This window comes from Drosophila persimilis, unplaced genomic scaffold, assembly GCF_003286085.1.
Source record: "Drosophila persimilis strain 14011-0111.01,24,50 unplaced genomic scaffold, DperRS2 tig00000124-arrow-pilon, whole genome shotgun sequence".
Classification (NCBI taxonomy): domain Eukaryota; kingdom Metazoa; phylum Arthropoda; class Insecta; order Diptera; family Drosophilidae; genus Drosophila; species Drosophila persimilis.
The window spans coordinates 2610420-2630815 of record NW_020825294.1 but is presented as its reverse complement, the minus strand read 5'-3'; the positions used below and the strand labels follow the sequence as shown (position 1 = coordinate 2630815).

At 40.7% G+C, this 20396-nt stretch overlaps 1 protein-coding gene and 3 long non-coding RNA genes across 4 annotated transcripts; 3 read left to right on the top strand and 1 right to left on the bottom strand.

The window, feature by feature from the left end:
- The first annotated feature begins 3331 nt into the window (after positions 1-3331).
- On the top strand, positions 3332-3757 carry LOC113565484. Its single transcript, XR_003408609.1, has 2 exons — positions 3332-3400; positions 3454-3757. It is a non-coding gene; the product is annotated as an uncharacterized LOC113565484 (long non-coding RNA).
- Positions 3758-4315: 558 nt separating this feature from the next.
- LOC113565486 lies at positions 4316-4756 on the top strand. The gene is made up of 2 exons (XR_003408611.1): positions 4316-4375; positions 4479-4756. It is a non-coding gene; the product is annotated as an uncharacterized LOC113565486 (long non-coding RNA).
- A 123-nt stretch (positions 4757-4879) lies between these two features.
- LOC113565485 lies at positions 4880-5292 on the top strand. Its single transcript, XR_003408610.1, has 2 exons — positions 4880-4940; positions 4995-5292. It is a non-coding gene; the product is annotated as an uncharacterized LOC113565485 (long non-coding RNA).
- An 8281-nt stretch (positions 5293-13573) lies between these two features.
- LOC113565413 (fibrinogen-like protein 1) lies at positions 13574-14952 on the bottom strand. Its single transcript, XM_026987327.1, has 3 exons — positions 14857-14952; positions 13852-14789; positions 13574-13777 (listed from the first exon to the last, which is right to left on the bottom strand). The coding sequence occupies exons 1-3, from the start codon at positions 14950-14952 to the stop codon at positions 13645-13647; spliced, it is 1167 nt and encodes a 388-aa protein (XP_026843128.1). The 3' UTR covers positions 13574-13644.
- Positions 14953-20396: the final 5444 nt, after the last annotated feature.

Below are 20396 nucleotides of genomic sequence, written 5' to 3'. Positions count from 1 at the left end.
TTGGCTGCGCATCGATGGCTCTAATTAATGTTTAAACTGTGACTTTTATTATTCAGTGGCTTCACCAGTACGTTCTGTCCGTTCTGGCCGTAAAAACTAAGCATCACCAGTGAAATGATTTTGTCGAGCTCAATACTCAATACTCCCTAGTATCACTCTCGAAATTGAGAAAGATAGTAAAGAAAGTTCTTTCACTTACATAGAATTCATTCGTTTAATTCATTATTATTTATCAGACGAATTAGGCAAGGTACAAAGTAATTAGATATCCGTCAAGAAAGATTGTTTGCCGAAGATTGTATTTAAGAATGTAGCGATTCCAAATTGTAAGCACATTGATGCAAGGATAACTTCTTTGGAGTCCAATATTAGATTCTATGCATTAATTAACAAATATACATTTTAAAGCTCATGTTGTTAGTCCATTTCAGATGACCGCAAAAACGCATTGTGTCCACTTGAGGACTTATCCGGTGCCCATTGATGAGTGGATGTTCGAAGCTCGTTAGTGGAGTGGCTGGCCCACCGTGTGGCTGGTTGGTTGGTCCTTTGGTAATCCACTCGCAGAGCTGGGCTGAGCTGAGCGTGGAGCAGGGACCCGTCAAGTGGCGTCGCCGGCTCTGTCAAAAAGGAAACGATATCAAGTGCCTCAATCAAGTCAAACTTGCAATATAAATTCAAACATTTTCAATTCAATGCATTTCTGTGGTTGTTGCCAGTCAATCGTTGGCAATTCTATGAATATTCCTCTTCCATTACTATCCCCGAGTCTCCCTCTCCACCTTGGTCTGGGTCTGGGTCTGGCACAGGGATGCAGACGGGCATTTGATATCCTTTCTCCGCCTCCATCACTGCCAAATTGCAGCGTTTCTATCAAAATGCTGCTGCTCCGTCTTGCAGTTGTTGGTATTTTTGTTTTTACAGCAACATTTACCTGAGCAGGTGAGTTTCAATTCATTGCCAGACGTACCAATCCCCTACCTTTGCCCCTATTACCAGACACGCCCTCCGACCAAACCGACCAACGCGGTTTATGCAATAAATTGGATTGCTTTTGGTTTTGGCTTTTGGTCCTTTACAGAGCAGCACATTTTCGTATTTTCTATTACTATTATTATTCGTATAATAATATATGCATGTATCTTATATATGTACATATGTATGTATTTAATTTAATTGTATTTGAAATATTTGATAAGCAAATTTCATTGAATGTAGAATTCTTGAAAGCTTACTGCTTAAGCAGGTACGATTTAATTATAATAAGGCAAAATATGTATATTGAATATTTATCGTAAAATCTCTAATCCCTACTCTTCAATTAATTCAATTAATTTCAGTTAATTTCAATCGTTAGGGCTAGTTCATTATCCAAAAACACAACAACCCCATGACAAAGTATCCAACTTCCAATCAGCTGCGAGGAACTTACTCTGCGCGCTAAACGGACCAAAGGTCTTAAATTTCCAGTGCTTGTGCGTCCTTGGGACTTGGGAGCCACTGAGCATCCTCCCACCGTCGCACCACCCACTTCTTGGCTGCCACAACTTGAGTTAATTTAATAAATCTTGAACAACTGAATAAGCTTTAAATTAATGACCCTGTAAAGTTCATATAAATTATTACGTTATCTCAAGCATTTTCAGTGAAACACCAGGCACCCACCTCCGGACCCCCGACCCAGACCCCAGACCCCATGCTCTCAACCCCAACCCCCAAGCCCAACTGGCAGCTGACACGTGGTGGCAAAATATGCCAGCCATACGAGCACACACACACACACACACACACACACACACACACACACACACACAATGCCTGCCTGCCGCTGCCCCGCCAAATGATTTCTCATTTCCAATCCCGTCAGCAGCAGCGGCAGCATCAGGCTGGGGGGCCACATACTCGTATTTTTTATTCCCTCCGAAATCAAATTTGTATCAATTACAATTGCATTAACATATAATTTGTGATCGTCTCGGATTTCTGGGCAGCAGCTGGCTGAGGCCCAAAATGAATATTTAAGTGCCACCAAACGGGCCGAGCTTTAACACTGATATTAGAGCACGTATCGAACGGAGAATACTTTACTGGCTTTAATCTTATTACTCTTAACCACTTCATAAATGCAAAACACTCTCCTGAAATAGTAAATTAAATCTGCAAGTGTTGGCCAGTATGAGGGAAACGAGATTATTCCTATTCGATTAAACCATTACCAAATTATTTTAAGAACATACTTCCATATGTATTTCCCCTGGTACACAGTGACACTGCCAGGGCCAGTGCCAGCGCCATGCCGATGGCAAACCAATAACAAATTAACAAATCAAACCTTTTGGGGCCTTGACACAACTTCGCACCAGCTGCGGCAGAAAATCAACAAAGGAGCCCGGTCTGCCTCGACAAGTTCGGGTCCATATGAAGAGCTCAAGTAGATTACTGGGCAAACAAAGGCTACATGGTAGTGGCCTTACTCTGACAGAAAGGCGGCCGACTGCCAAGGAGTGGATGTGATGTGGCTGATCTCCTTCGGCGACCCAATTTCCATATACTCGTACGAGTATGCGGCAGATGGCGGTTTTTGGCTTAACTAGCCAAAACTTGGCTTCAAGTTTGCGGCCAAGTCAAACAAACGAAACCGATAGAGAAGGCGAAGTAGAAGTAGAGGGAGAAGGTTTGTCAAAAGGAGAATTGCGGCGGAGGAGGAAGAGCTTGATTCGACACTCTACCATTGGGGATTCAGACCTCAGGTTCAGCTTCCAGGGCAGGGCCAGGACCCACGACCCACTGCGGTTTCAGCCAAACAGGAACCAAAGTTGGCGACCACAAACTGGCAGAGCCAGCAGCTAATATTATTGAATAAAATTGAATTTTCCCAGCGTTATTGTTGCTGCGAAATTATTAAAACATGACTCCGGGATTGTAGCCGGGATTCTCGGTTTTCCGTTTTCGGGCTTCTGTTCTCCTCTCCCTTCTCTTGGCAACCCACTCGTCCTGTGGCTTGGCAAGGATTTCGCTACGACTGCAGCATGGATAATTCAATTATTTCTGAAGTAGACTCTATTCCAAAAGCGGAAGATGCCAAATTGCAATACTTTTGCAATTATGCAGAACAATTTCGCCCTGCCACTGATTGCAACTTGCGATATTATTTTTCATAAGTAGAAGCTAGGTTCCAGTTCCCCAGATTCCGGAACCCCAGTTTCACCGTCACACTCACTTTGGCGTGAAATTTGGAACGAATGAATTAAATTCGAACAGTGAAAATAACTATTTCGGTGGAATTTGGCCACTTAATCGTAAGACCTCAAAGTACATGGAACAATGCTTTTGCTGTATAAATATCTCTTATTAACTTTGATACTGAGCGTCTGGTTTCTTCTCTCAAACGGCCACATATGTAAGTAAATAATACAAATACTGAAAAATCGAATAGGCAAGATTACTTTTCAGCTTGCAGGGACAACACAGGGGAGTGTCGAGAACGCTGTCCAGCAGATATGAGCTATATACGCAACAGAGCGGAATGTATGGAGGACTTCTCCCGGCCGTTACTCTGTTGTGTGAAAGATTTATTCGGCTAAGCGACGCCCCGGAGCATCATAAGCGTGAACTAGCATCGGCAGTACCTGTTGGACGTACCTAGCTCAAAATATTAACTAGAAACGTTTATAAACGCTTAAACCGTGTCTATATATGTTTTTATTTTATATACAAAATACCCCATTCATGTAATTAATTTTCAAAGGTTTCTATATATGAATTTTAATTCATTCACATGACAAAAGAACAACTGTGGACCGCAATTTTTATACCCGATACTCGAATTATAGAAATATGTTATATTTGTGGTGAAAGTGGATGTGGGTGACACTCAGAAGGAACCTTTTCCGACCCTATAAAGTATATGTATTCTTGATCAGCAGGTTCGTAGAGAATGACCATATCTACCACACTACAGCATCAGATCGGATCTTTATTGTAGCCAAGGTCAGACACATAAATTACATAAATCATAAGCTCACATATTTACTGACTGAGTACCGGGTATAAAGTAGAGCCGCGGCCTTCGCCGCGGTTCACAAAGTTCCCCTCGTTCTACTATAAATACGACGGAAATTATCTTAAATAACATATATAACATTCGCTAATATCTTACACAATACATTGACCGACACATTCCAATGGGTTATGTCAACTGTAAAAAATGAATTGGATTCCAAGTGTTAGAAGAACTCTCAAAGTGGGATTTAGCCACTGAATCTTAAGTCTTCAAAGTACATTGAACAATGGCTACTGCTGCATAAATATTTATTTTTAACGTTCCTTTTGAGCGCGGGTATTCCTCTCTCGAACTGTCAATATAAGTATATAAGTAAGTAATATAAGTCAAATAGTAAGTAAAATACCACTACGACGACGTCCCAGAACTTTTTTATATAATATGTATATATTAAATATGCAATTTTAATTTACAGGTTGCAGGATGAAAACAGGATACTGTGCCGAGACTTGTCCAAAAAAATGGGGTGCTATAAATATGATATATGAGTGTGTGGAAGACTGGAGTAATCCCTTAATGTGTTACGTAAACCAATCTCCAATCTAAGCGTAGCTCTAGGATGTTGAAGCTTTTATTTTGAGCCTGCAAAGTTCATTTTCATACGCCTGTAGTACCTAGTTAAAACCGACAAATCAAGGAACGTGTCGGATCGATCCTGCCCAGAAAATAAACATACTTAACTTAAACATTAAACCATTTGTGTCAATTGTTATGTCAATTGTAACGAATGAATTAGATTCGAGGTGCTATAAGAACTTAAAAAGTGGTACCGAATCGCCATTCCTCGAAGCACTTGGAACTATGATGAGGCTGAATAGGTATATTTTTATGTCTTTGATGTTAAGCATATTGTTTTCTTTCTCCAACGGAGGCAGACGTAAGTAAATAATACCCGAATGAACACTACTAATTATACAACTTTAATTACCAGCTTGTAAAGGCAGCGGAGGTGAATGTGTGCCAATCTCAAAGGCACACAACCAATGTGCAAAAATGGAACGGCATCCCTACCTAACATTTGAGTCGTCCGATTGTTCGAACAACGAACTGTGTTGTATTCACGTAATTTAATTGGAACAGATGCTCAAAGTTCTACAGTAAATACGACTAAAGTTACCCCAAACTCCCAACCAATACTTCAAAGAGTTATTCCCATTGTATTAGATTCCGAGTGCAATAAGGACCATAAAAGGGGATTTAGCCACTGAATTAAACATCTTCAAGGTGCATCCAACATGGTTTTCCTGGATAAACGTCTGTCCATTATGTCGTTATGCAATGTCAGTAAAAAGGATAAAAGTCTCAGGGGTTTTCCTACTATGATGAAGACCACATTTGGACTTATCAAAGTGCCTCAAACATCGCCTTCCTACGAGTATTTACCACTTCTTCATTGGCAGCTGGCTGCTCAATTGAATATCGAAAGGCTCCCAGAATTGTTCCCATTTTCCATTGACATTTCCCTTTCGGCTGCAATCCGGTCCGCATCAATGGAACGCCTCAAAGTAAATATCCAGCTGCAAATCCACAAATCAAATGCAATCAATTCAAATTTCACACTTCAATATTCATTAGAAATGTATTTTGCATTTTACAATTGCAATGTAGATGAAACCGCCAGCCAGAGGCAATCGCCTGTCTGGCTCACTGGCTCACTGGCTCACTGGCTGACTGTGGCTGGAGGTCCATGCTCTCTTCCCTAGCCCGAACCGAGCCGGCAAGGACCCAGCGTCTCAGCATCTCAGTCCGGGTATCGTTACTCAGTTGCACAAAACGAGCATAAAAAATGGAATGGAATTTTCAGCAAAATTAGCTGCCAATTGTTTTCAATGCACAGCGTCGACATTCAGCTGATAAATTGAGAGCGAACAGAGAACGGAAATTGTGCCAAACCAAGCAAGAAATTTCAAATTGCCAACATCTGTGCGCTGCAGTTCGGGGCTCCTGCGCTTCTGGTTACCCCAGCGCAATCCCAGTTGCTGCCACTTAAAGTGCGATACTTTAATGGAGCTGCCTAATTTATACATAGTTTATAACAATTAAAGCGGCATAACCTTGCGTCGGTTCATGCGGCGTATGCGCAATGAAAAACTTCGGGCAGCCGCAAAATGTCAGACCAAAGGTGGACCCCACATATATTTGTATGTACATATATGTTTTTGTGTGTTGTAGTGCCGTGCACATAACTTAATTATGCAGAAGTGTAAATGTTGCTAACAAACACTCACACACCCAGACACCCGGACATACTCGCACTCGTAGAGGTACAGGAATAGGGACAGGGACAGGGACCGAGTGGTTCCAGGACTGCTAAGTTTGTCCGTGTGGCAGACGATGCGCCGCTTGAAGTCTTTCCATAAGCTCAAAGTTCATAATAGGATTTAGTTAGTATAGCTTGTTGGTGTAGTTTTTGTTGCCACTGCTGGTGCTCCTAGTGCTCCTGGTCCTGGTCCTGCTGAATATGATGATGATGATGATGCATGGCAGTTCTAGTCGGTTGCTCCTCCTCTGCCTTTTTCTTTTGTCATCTGATGAACTGTGGGAAGCCCCAGCAAAATTTTCCACATAATTTCATTCAAAGTTATTCTTGCATATATTTGCAACAACAATTGGGATTCTTGTGTTAACCAAATTAGAAGAGAGTGTGGAGAGTCCAGGGCGTGCCTGACAATGGGCCCTCAAAAGTTAATTGATTAAATTATTATTAATTAAGTTTGAAATAACTTTTACTTAAATTGAAGCTGGTACAGTAATGCAATTTCATTGAGCATTAAGTTTAGGAAAACTTATTAGAAGTCGAAATAAAAGCTAGACTCTTGGACGAAGATTTGGATACCATTGCAGGTAGATTTGCAGATCTACTGTAAAATCGATTAAGACCGTTGCATTCAGTCGCAGATTTTTATAGGATTTTGTCCACAGTTCCGGCCTAATGTTAAATATGGTCACTCTGGCTTGCCTACGCTCTGTGCTGTGTGCACTGTAGACCAGACCAGCTGAACCTGCTGTGTGGCATTTGCTAAGTCTCGCTGCCCCTCGCTGAAAATATAAATTATGCACACAAGGAAAAAATTGCAGGACGAGGAATACTTAGCAGAGGAGGAGGTGGATCTCCTCCAACGGCTGAGCAAAATGGGGCATGACTGTGTATGGTGCATCTTATAATTCTTGCACGAAAATAATAGCGGCCTAAATGTTTTGCATGTGATAATGGAAATTTATGAGTGACAGACACGGCAAGAGGCCTACAACTATGCGAGTACAGTGTACCTTGCCGGTGTTATCGCTGGTCATACATATTTAAAGGGCACTCTCTGTTGACCACAGAAACCACAGCTATCAACTTTGTCTTGGCTCTACCTCGTCGGCCTATTAGTCCAAGCCACACGCCGCATGTCGTAAGCCCACTCTGTCTTCAGTTCCGCCTCCACTTGCTGCATCTCCGCCGGCTGGCTCTTCAGCAGCAGCAGCAGCATCATCATCGGTTCTGCTGATGCTGTTGCTACTGACTGCGTAATGTATTGATAAACATTAAAAGCCAATCAGCGTAATGGGTTGTGAAGTGGAGCTGGCATCCCATACCGCTCTCTCATTCAACATACTTCATTTTCAACAGCTCATAAAATTGCAATTGGCTTTGAGCTGCCTCTTCGCTCCTCTTCTCTCTGGCACTTTCCTTTCCCTTCGGAAAATGTCGCAGTCACATATGTGCTTAATTAAGTGAATAAATTGATATTTGGTGCGAGTTTATGACTGCAATGCAGTCATTGCAGTTGTGCCCCGATTATATACTTATCCACACTTACTTGCACATTAGCCCCTGCTTGGCAAAGTGCCTGACTTTGTGGGGCGTATACTTAATGTACTTGAAGGGATTTCATATATTCTCTACTCTGGCTCCCCATATCCCTCTTATATAAACGTGCAAAACGAAAGATATTGGATAATCTAACTTAGGTATTTAAATGCATATTTTCTGAAATAGGACCCACCCTCTGCAAAGTATTTTCAGATATATGTATAAACCTTGTTTATTGTTAATACATAATTAAACACTAATACCATTCATGCGTACCTTATGATGCATTTCATAGTTAAAATAGTTATTTAATCACTCTCAAGCCAGCCCGCTCGAGGCCTGACCTACTTACATATATGCATTGAAATGTATTTATAATTTTCTGTCCATCATTATTCGAGTCTACCAAATTTTGTGATTATTTATCACCCATCTAAATAGTCCATCGTCTGGCTGCGAACCTTGGCCAACAGGCACCACAGCGAACCATCCACAACCAGGATAACCGGGAGAACGACAACAACTGGCTGTTTAGCATACCACGTAGCCGGAGAGGAAATTTAATTAATTTACTCCGCCGCCTCGTCTTCCTGCACACATTTGTCTCAGGGCCTGGACAAGCCATAAACTGAAAAGTTACGAGTACTCGTATTTTCAGCAGCTGCAACTACTTCATTATGTGACTGATGATGTACAGCGGACTACTACTCAGGAAGTTATCAGACTTTTTCACCCGTTTCTCTCGTCTCGTGACGGGCTTTGTCTCGGCGCAAGAGTGGATGGACGGATGCAGGGCCAGCCACCAGCCACCAGCCGAGGAGGCATCCGCTTGTCTTTATGGCAGCCAAGTAGCTGCAAACTTTGCGACGTTAGAGGCAAAACTGCAGAAAGGCAACCAAGTGTCGGCCAGCGAGCGGGGCGAGCGACTAAAACAAAAATTGGCATATAAAAAGTTTTTTAATGAATGGAATTAGTGTTTGAGCTGCACCGACTTTGTTAAATCGTCCGAGCAGCATCTCGCAAGTCCTCTCAAAATCCCTCTCCGGCATCAGTCTCGAGTCAGTTTTGGCATGCCATCAGCATCGGCGGAAGCGGCTCCTCGGCCCACTTCTCCTCCTGTTTCTATTCCTGTTCCTGTTACAGGGCTAACTAAATTAGCGCTTATTAGTGCCAGTTGGTCAAACTTTTCAGAGATTTTCCTTTTTTGTTTTTCACTTTTCTACTCGTCATAATTTCCCCAGAGCACGACCACTGAGACCCATTCTCTAATTGTTTCAAATTGACTTTTATACGACTGGATGTGCCGCAAAATGATTGCACTGTAGCACGGAATCCAAAGCGAGGATTGTGTGTGAGTTTTTGAAATACTTGAAAAATGTTTGGAGTTAACTTACAGATGTCAAGGAATCAATTTGATGTATGTACTTCCGATTGGATGGTATGTATGTATGGTTAGATGGTAGATGGCAAGGAAGATGTATAAAACTTGCAGGCAAATTAAGAAGCTCAAACGTCAGACCAATCAAAATTTTAGTGGACAATGCCTGTAGTAGACTAGATCAAAATCCTTTTTTCCATATATTGCTTCTTCTACTTGCTTTTCGTTGTGTATTTTGGACATGCAGCAACTACATAACTACTAACGAGTATGTACACTATATCCATACATATGTCGATATCCGTATATTCCCATGGCAATTTAAAGCCGCCTGTCAACTATAATTCACTTTGTTCTGCAGCTCAAAATTGTCATAGCTATCCTTGGCCAAAAATTTCGATGCGGCTTTACCTTATTGGAATACATGCACACATGGACACGACCTGCATTATAATCCAAGATCTCGGCGTAGCTCCCCAGAGGCAACGGCAACGGCAACAGCAACCACAACCAAATAAAGGAAAAAAAAACTAAAAATAAATTCAACCAAAAAGCCGCAAAAGATATCAATGAACAATCGATGCTGCTGCAGACCAACCACAGCCCCCTGTACCCGCCGGCATACCTCTGCCGATTGCGGCAAAAAGGCAACTATCTATCGATGGAGATACTGATACATGCACGTCCTACAGTCTTACAGTCTCACAGATAGAGATACAGATACAGTTTCATTCAACGGAGGGAGAGTGTGGTCGTCGCAGTGAATTTGTAAAATACGTGACAAACATTTTCAATTTGGTGGCTATCCTTGGCTCCCACTCCTTAGCATCATCATCAACATCATCATCATCTTGGTCTCCACCCTCTACTCAACCCATCCGCAACTGCTTTCATCTGCTCTACTATTTACAATTCAATTGTTCTAATTTCGTTTCGTTTTGTTCGGTGCCACAAAAAATGAAGTTCAATTGAATTGACAGCCATGAAAGTTAAATGCTTTGCTACTATTTTGCAACTAGCCGGAGTCCCTTTTTGCGCTTATTGTTGTCCGTAGTGCAGTATATTTTCCTTGTCCAAATTGATTTATTTATGTTCGCTGTCTGTTCGGTGTTTTTCCGCACTTTGGCCACTCGTATCTGGGAGAAAACTTTATTGTCTGGCTGACCACATTTTGTGGTCATGGCGGTTATAAATTTATTGTAATTTTGTATGCCATTTTAACTGGCAACAAAAAGCATAAATTCATAAAGCGCCGATGTTCGTTGCGGCTTCTTGGCCCCAGCCACTCCCACTTAACACTGCCCTGGTGAGATTTTTATGATCTTTTGTGCTCTTTAAATCATACACTCGGTCAATAAATAAAAGATGAATCCCATTATCATTCAGAACTTGAAATGCCAAGGAATTTATACGTTTTTGCAGATGTATGGATTAACCTGAATTAAATTATTTGTGTTTAATGTTTGTGGGGTACACCGGAGGTCCGAGTAGGTCCACTTGGCAGCTGTCACTGACACATTGGCCATTCAGCCGTTGAGTATGCGCCCCAAGAGCTATCAATTGAACAGATCTATGGAGAACTTTAAAACAAAGGCTCAATAAAAAGTTGCACAGAAGTACGAGTACGAGTACGAGTAGGAGTCCGAGTACATACATTTCAGCAGCAGGAGCAACAACTGCAGTTAAATGGCTACGACATCTGCCATATGTTTCGCCGTATGGGCTTAAAAGCGTTTGGCGGCGTTAAAAAAAAAAAAACCAACTACAAAAGCATTAAGTGTTTGTGTGTGGAGTGCAGTGGGAAATGCAGGGGGCCTGAGCCAGGCAATTGTGTGTGTTGTGTGCGCCAAGTGCATTATTGAGTTTACTCGCTTATTTCATTGTGGCACTGCAAAAAAAAAAATAAAAATGAAAAAAGTTTGCTTTTTGTGCGCGCTTGAACGTAATATGGGTCTTAAATGACTGCCACACCCGAGCGTACGTACATGCACTCTCTACCACCTTTGCAGCCCCACCCCACCTTTGGACCACCTGCAAAAGCGCTTAATGTGCTTACAGAGCCAACTGCAGCTGGGTCCTCTCGTGGGGATGCGATGCTCGTGTCCTGTCCGGGCTCTGACTTGGTTCTTAACTGCTGAGGTGACTTAAGTAAAGCATAAGCTGTTAAGGTATTTATGGTCATCAGGAGGTGCCTCAAGAAATCGTCCGAAAAGGCGGTCAGAACTTTCAACGACCTTGGGCTCGTCTTCCAGATTTTCTGCACTCTTAACGTAAGACTTTTACTTTGTTCATTTCTCTTGAGCTTAGTTGTAAATGCAGGAGTCTAGGGAAAATCAAAGAGAAAATATATTTATATATTCAAAATTAGTATCTTCTTTAATACCGCATTCTATATAGAAAGTAGAAAGAAGTAGAAGTCAACTGACCAATCAATCTGACTTGTGTATTTATTATTGAAATAAAATAAACAGAAATAGCTTTCAAACTCAATAGAGAGATAGTTATGAAACTTGAAACGAAGCTCTTAAGCAATCAAGAAATCCTCTCATCCATCTTTACGGCCCCTTTCAATAGTTAAGACCAGCACTGCTACCATAATTTGATTAGTTGGTCGACTTTTCAACTATTTTTATATATATTTTTTTTCTGCCAACCACAGACGGTTTCCCTTTGCTGACTTCTCTTGGTAAATTTATATAAACGCCCACAAAATTGACCTGTGGCGTCCCCCGGCAATTATAACAAATTATCAACTCGCTCACACGAACGATCCCGTGCTCACAGACACACACACACACACAGACTGATAGCTAAGACAGCTTCCGTTTTGAGAACGCCCACACGGTCACACGCACACACCTAGACAGACATTAATTATTCATAACTTGAACTCGCCCAGACCCAAGACCCCAGGAACCCAGTCCCCACCACCCACTCCCCTCAACCCAGAAGCCCAGACTCCAAGCCGTAGGGTCGAGAACTGCCGTTCAGGCGTTGTCTTTGTCTTTGGGGAAATCTGCTGCTCTCAACCATGCCAGACCACACCACACCAGACCAGACCAGACCCGACCCGGCCCTGCTGCCATACCGACTCCATACCATTCCATTTGCCTGGCCTGTGGTCTGCCAGCAGTTTCAGTTTAATGTCTTCAAAATGTCAAGGCAAAACGGCCTGTGGCGGAAGGAGTCGTCTTTTTAGCTTAACCTTGCCATCAAACACCTCTGTGGGTCACCGAGAAGCATTTAAGCTGAATTTTTTTCTTTAAAAAACTTTAACTGAAGTATCCTCAAGTCCGGCACTTCTGCTCCAATTAACAAGGACTGACTCGCATGTGTGTAATCCACTTAAAAGCTCGACCCTGATTAACTTATGCCCTCGTAGTTGCAGTTATTTTAACTCTGTCGGTCCTCGCGGCGGATACTCAATTTGGCTTGGCCTGCACACTGTGTGGCTGTGGATGCCATCATGTACACTCGTTTACCGATATGTATATCCACGGCTATGAATAATGATAAAGAAACAGATGAATCCGCAGATACGAATACTTATTGAGATAGAGACTCTACAGCTACTAGAACAATTCGTGAGAAACACCAGAATCCAATATATTTGCATGATTTTTACTTGAATGACTATTGGAATGACATCCTTATGTGGATTGTCAGATCAAGCTTATTTTTGATAATAGAATGGACCTCTTATTATTTATGTTATTTTTTGGTAATTTTTTATTGGACTTAAGTTTTTTTTAGAATTTTTAAAGACATGTTTTCCTTTATTATTATATTCTATAGGAAAAATGATTCTTTTTTAAAGTTTTTCCTTAAAGTCACTCTTATATATTGAACTATCTGAAATAGTCCCAGAAAATTTCCCAATCTCGACTAACGGTATATTTTAAACTTTTATTAACCCGGAATTTTCTAATGTAACGCCAGTAACGAACAAAAATTCATAACAAAAAAAACAGGAAATTGTATTAAATTGGAACGCTCAATACTTATACAGATAGCTCTACCCGGTTACCAGAAATTAAATATTTTGTACCGCAACCTCAAAATCATTTTTATTTTGGTAACATAACGTCTGGTTATATTCTTGCATATATCTTTTAAACCGTTCGCTCTTTTTAAAAAGAACACAAACTTAAAATCTGATCTACGCATAAAAATAAAGATACAGAGCGAGATAAATCTATCTAGATAACGATACAGATACACTCTTAGATACATATCAGAATGAAGTTTAAGAAACAGCTAGGAATAGCTAAAATTTTAGTTTAATTTCTTCAAATTCCTAGTGCGTGATTCAGAAGGATTATTTCCCGTAAGATTTAGAACTTTATTGGTGTTTCAGATACTTTTAGTATGGTTTTAAACAGAGCTTGAATTCGAGTCAAGTTTCTATGTTTTTGGCCTTATCATCAATTGAGAAAATGTTAGCGAGATCCTGTAGATATCATATTGCCAAGAGTCCCATCGAATACCGCCAACGGATTCCCTTTGACCATTTTCATAATATTTTCCATTGAGATTGCTGTAATAATGAGAAAACTAATATTATAAATAAGTAATAATTAATAAGGTTAGTTCGGCATAAAATATGTGTACCTTTTTCCGCAATGACCAAACCACCAACCACTTCCATAATACTTTGGGCAAATCGTGCCATTATTATGGTCCCATGTAGAAAACTTCATGTTTAGATTATCTTCAGTTAGTGAATCTCCGGCTGTTCCTGAATATTTTCCCAATGATTTCAGTTTATAGCCTTCTTCTTCGCTTCCTATTTTAAAATCGTCGTAGCGAGCATATCTGGTTCCTCCATTAACATTTCCAAGTTGAACGTACAATTCGTGAGATTGGGACAGGGTCATTAGATGGATTTTTTCCAGTCCCAGGAAGAAGTTCTCCCGCAGGTCTCCGAACCCTAGTTTGTAATCGTTCCAAGTGCGATTGAAGTTCTCATTGCCGTTTACTCGTCTCTGGATGACAGTCCAGCCAGATCCGGAAACACTGGAATTACAGGGCACAAGGAATGGGCCTGTTCCGGGCAACTCTATGGTAAGGATATCAGTGGCATCGGTGAATGGAAGACAACTGCTTGCCTCCGAGATGTCTACCAGCTTTCCCTGTGTTCTTTTAAGGGAATTCACTTGATTCTCCAGTTCTCTGATTAATTTATCCTTTGATTGCATTAGAGTCTCTCTAGATTGAATCTGCAATTCCATTTTTGAGATCTGGTCTTTCTTTTCATGGATTTCTGCCTCCCGATCTCCAATATCTTTCTCCATTTTCACAATTTCGTTTGCCTTCAGATGCAATATAGTCTCCTTGTCCTTCAGCTGAATTTCCATTGAATTGGTAAGCTCAATCTTGCTTTTCAATTGCGCGATGTACACATCTTTCTCTCTAATATTATCCTTGAGGTCGTTAATCGTTGCATCCTTCCCCTGGCATAAGGCTGCGTACCGGAGTAGCGGCTTCACAATCGGATAGCATATGGCACCACACCGCTCATCGTCCTCATCGCGAGTCATCTCACAGTGCTGGAAACGGAATACCCAACTAATTAGTTTATTTCAATTATAATTTCTCAATGCACTGAATTCTCACAGCACTATTCTCGACGCTATTTTCCGGCGATAGAGTAATGTCTGCTTCTACTTGCAGGAAGAAAAGCACCAGAATCCAATATACTCGTATTTGCATGACTTCGAATTAAATTAATATTCCCGTTGAGAGACTTAAATCTCACTGAATGCAAGATGAAAGACTCAAGTCTTCTTATAAATCAGCTTATAAGCTGATTATCATTCAGTGACATAGATCATGCTTGCATCTGACTTGCCTTTTGTTTCCGAGATAACAAATCCTATTAAAAATTATAATATAATATATATGTATATTATACATAGGCATTTCGAATGTCATATTTATGTACATTTTCAGATCCTGTTCAATTGTTGATAATAAAACAGAATATAATAATAGCCCCTACACGAGGTATTATGTATTGTCGATCTATATGTAAGTTCAGCGAACCTCTTTATATTTATTGTTTTATATATTCACTAGACTTAAGTTCGGGGCGTTCTTGATCTGTCTGTTTTGATGTACTCGTAGCTGGATTGGTTTCGTAAAATATTGATATCGTAAAGCTCCGAAAAAACTTCTTCCTGGGATTGGAAAAAAACCTCACGAATTGTAGCTTCGACTTGGAAATATTAATGGAGCAACCAGATATGCAGCAAAAAGGAAGCCTACTGAAATGGGCGAGAAAATAAAATATCTTCATGAAATAAAAGTACAAGTACACGGCGCTACGATTCCTAGAAGCTTTATAACATTGTTTCTAAATGGCACTTTGTTGCGGTGCATAAAATTCGAAATGTGAAAATGCCGTTTGCCCCTCCGACATTATTATAAGGAATTAATACAGTACGTTTAACTCTAATTCTAAATCATTAAATCGCCAATCAAAGATGCAAATTAAATAATAAATATAAATTTGATGCAACGAATACAAAAAAATATTACTCACTGAGTTGATAGCTTGAGATCATACCACAGCAGTAGAGACGTTTCTTATCATGAATTTGCTATCAGGAATAAAATATATGTACGAGTATGTACACATGTACATTTTTAATTGTGATTAAGTGTGACAAATAAAGAAATAATTTATATTTATATGTGGCTATTGGATCCATTCCAGTCAGTTTGGTTTTGCATCGACTGTGCGAGAGTCAAGTGAAACATGAAAAGCTCCGGCTTTTGGATTTTTCTGAAAGGAGAATCCTCCCTCTCCATTGGATATCCAGAAATACATTTGTCGCAGAAAGTTAGCATCTAGGACTATTGATCTGCGACTGCTGATCACCAACTTGAAAGATAATAAAGGATTTACGGACAGTACAAACGGATTAGAAACATGCAAAAACATTCCTGATGAATTTTTCTCCAAGAAGAATTCAATTCAATTAAAGCATAGCCAAGACCAGCTGGCTATCAAAGAGGACTTAGTAAAACATCGAAAATCAGTGGCAGAGCTCCTGAGTGGAAAATATGAAGCCAGCAGTTACCCGTCGTCAACTCCACTGATATCCATAGCATAAGGTTGCCCGGAACAGAGCCATTCCTTGTGCCCTGCAATTCCAGTGTTTCCGGATCTGGCTAGACTGTCATCCAGAGACCAGTCAACCAGTCAACCAGTCAACAGAGACCAGTTACAGTTCTCTCAATGGAACATTATGAAAGTGCATCATTTGACGGCATTCGATGGGATTCTTGATACTAGAATGTCTACACGATCTCGCTTACTTTTGCTCAAATAATGATTGGGCCGAAAACGTAGAAATTTGATTCGAATTTAAGGTCTGTTTAATCTTAATCTTCCGCAGGACTCCGAACCCCAGTTTTAGTCGGTCCACTGGCAATTAAAGTTCGTTGCCGTTGACTCGTCTCTGGATGACAGTCCAACCAGATCCGGAAACACTGGAATTACAAGGCACAAGGAATGGGTCTGTTCCGTGCAATAAGGTTGCTATGCATATAAGTGGATTTGCTAAATTGGAGATAACTGGGTGCCTCCGAAATGTCCGTCAGCTTTTGTTTAAGGAAATTCACTTGATCCCCTAGTTCTCTGATGTTCTCTCAAGTTTTCTTATAAATCAAAATGTGAAATATACGATTACTACACTTTCTATGTTTTTTTCGAGATAACAAACAATTCAAATTATATCTCTCTATTCTATAAAAAGGTTTTCGGTCGTTGTGGTTCTGACATTTTACTTGCATCTATAGTAGGGGCTTGTCAGGGGGCTTGCCCTCAAGTGTATTTATAATCTTATACGTATACGTATTTGATCTTAGATCATCATCTACATATATGTAAAAAGTCAGATTGCGAACAAGCCTATTGTTTATAATAAAACATTCCTATAATAAATATTAGACGTTATTGCGAATCGTTCGATTTGCAGAGTAAGACTTACCATCGTAGCATTATTTATCCCAATCTACATATGTACTGAATAATCGTACATTATCACTAGTTAGATATCGCAAAAAAACTTAGATAAATGTGGCAGAGCGTCTAATCTTTAATACAGACCATGCACTATTTTCAATAGACTCCTACTAATGCTACAAAACCGAATACTGGTCAGGGTCAGCGAATCTCTTGTTCCATCCTTGCAACATGATTAATGATTAAAAATGTTTCTCCGTCTTTGTACTAACCGCAGAATGAATCTGATGTAGCTGAGAGTTTATGGGCTACAATTTATGAGTGCATGCTTAGCAATCCAGCAGTCCAACTCGAACTTATTTTACCCTCCCCAGTGATCCAAAGCAATTGTCGTTCTCATCTGTTTAGCGCTTAATAAACTCGTCGCTGATTTAATAATATTAAGATCAACGCCATAAAATGCTTGCGTTAATGTTGTTCAGTTAAATTTTTTATGCTTGCACCATAAGACCCAAGTGGCAAACGGGCACAACGACTGCTGCTGCCGGCTCCTGCCAACGTTAACGAGTGGCGGCGAAGGAGCGAAGGAGTAGATGTTTTCCAGCTTCAACCCACTTTGGGCATGCCGGAGAGAAAGGGCGCAACAGTCGGGCGGCTGACATCTGTTGTTTGCAACATAATAATCATTATAATTTATTTTAAAACGCAATTTACGCGGCAACGAGTTGGGTCGAGTTCAGTTCACTTGGGCTGATGCTCTGCATGCTAAGCGCGGAAAAACTGACTGAATGATCTGAACGCAAATGAATGGAGTCCTGGGCGCGCGCGTTTATGCTCCAAAGCGAGTTAATTAGCGCTGATTTTGTCTTCGTTTGCGCACAAACTGTTGAGCAAATAGCGTTCTGCGTGCTGGGTGCTGGGTGCTGGGTGCTGGGCGCGTCGCTCCCTCATTATTGGCCACACAGGTCACGTAACTTGGCTCAAATAAAAATCGACACCGAAACGGTTTTGTGATACAACGTATCGTATCCACTACAACAAATGCGTCGCCCCAGCGTCAGTTGCTCATTTACAATCTGCTCTGTCGCTGTGCCCGGTCCCAGTCCTGTGCCACTGCCTTTGACCATTTCCGACCGCGTTGGTACAGAATGCCTGAATGCCTGTGGAACGCCACTGCCACAAATTCTGTGCCTACTCTGAGGATGCCCAAGCAGATCAAGGTCTACCAGCTGCCCCAAATATAAATGAAAGCCTCCTCGAAGCTCTTTCATACTTCTCATTGTAGGAGTTTTTGCCGATAGTTTCCGAGTAGCGGGTATCCCTTAGTCGGAATAGCCACAGTGTACGTGAGTGAAACGTTCTTACTTGTTCCAGTTTGTTTTGTTGCTTACAAAACCGAAAAAGGTAAATAACAGGAAACATTTTACACTAATTAGCGACGCACGCAAATGGGCGGCTTTTGGAGTGGTGTGGAATGGCGGGTGGGCGCCCGATGGTTGGGTGCCTCCCTGGTGGGGGGGGGAGGCTAAGGGCTGTGTAAGTGGCGACGATTTCGTTTGGGCATAAAATTTACTGCCAGAAGCCTAATTATGTTGTACTGCGAGCTGTTGTCGTTCCCTGTTCACAAAATCTTCTTTAAACCAATGGTAATGGGTTAAAAGACGTAGAAGGAGGAGGAAAGTGGCTTTATTCGCATTAATTAGGCCGGCACTTGTACTAGAGCCCATCCCATGATGCTACAAGTGACTCTTCAATTTTTGGTCAAAAGCTTGTCTAATATTTGATTTATTTTTCTCATTACTTCTTTGATACTTGAACTAAAAATTATACTAGTAATTTTCATACGATTTCCTTGTGATAATAGGAATATGTTTTGTATTCAATATTCAATTCAAAAAAATAATAAATTATTCGTTAATTAGAAGTCCAACATCCTAAAGCACTTCAAAGCACCCATTTCTCGGGAACATTTACGGGCGAAACCCCAAAGGAAAACGAAGAAATGCGGCATTTATATTTTATTCGGGTCAGAATCAGATCAAAGCCCACAACCAAACCGTGGCCACAGTCCATGGATTTTGTTGTTCGTTTTGTTCTTTTGTTGTTGCCGCTGCCACTGCCGCTGCCGCCTAAAAGCGAAGTTTAAACCAGGCTAAATCGGCCACAATTCGCTGGTCGCTTTGCCATTGATTTTTGCTGTCAGTTGGCTGGACGAGTGCGTTGACTGGACTATTTCCATTCTGCTCGTTTGCCATAATTAACGAATAAATCGTTTTATACAACAAAATGCAATGTATGCCCGGTTCAGAGGAGTGACTGGAGATGGAGATTGGTAATGAAATCGTTTTTTCCCCTGTCGTCTGTCAATTTAATTACAATTTATTTGGCATTTCACTCGTACGTATACTGGCCGAGTGGCAGAGCCACCATTTCGCATGTTGTGCGGTGCCCGGCTTTGGCACTTTGTTTTATTTATTTTAAACATATTTTGTTTGTGGCAATCATTTATGGTGCATCCAGCCCGGCCACCTCTACCGGTTTGATTTGTGTCGCGGTTTCACGATTGGTTTATCCGATTTGCATGCGTGGGCGCAATAGATTTAATTTTCATCGACGATAAAATAAATGAAGATATTATTCTAACAGATCCATTTGCTCCCTGTTATCCCACTCACAGATAAATGCAAGTGGGCACTAGGTCTTTTTAATACAGCCCATATTTAATCCAAATATTAAACACTTTAAAAGCAATATACTATTATATTAAATTTGTGGAAAATATTAATTAATTTAATTTAAATATGAAATACTTGTATTTTGAATAATAAAATATATCTAGGTCATATATTTTCGTATTAATGTCATATTTGCAAAATTTAAGGGCATCAAAATTAAAACAGAGAAACACTTTTCTGGGTGTACAAGCTTAAGTACTTAAAATATCAATTTGCTGGTTCTCCTAGCTGCTTTAGGAAAAGTTTGGGTTCAGGCAACATTTAAATCTAATTTTCACTGTGAAGGATTCACCATCCATTTCCACATTCCAACACACACACAAGCAGACATACACCCCCACCAAGCCCAAATCGCAGTCGTGCAATTTAACTAAAATAATCCCCATGGCATAGTTTCATAGCATAGACCAGCAAACTAATTTTGAGTGCTGCTGCTACTGCTCGGTAGG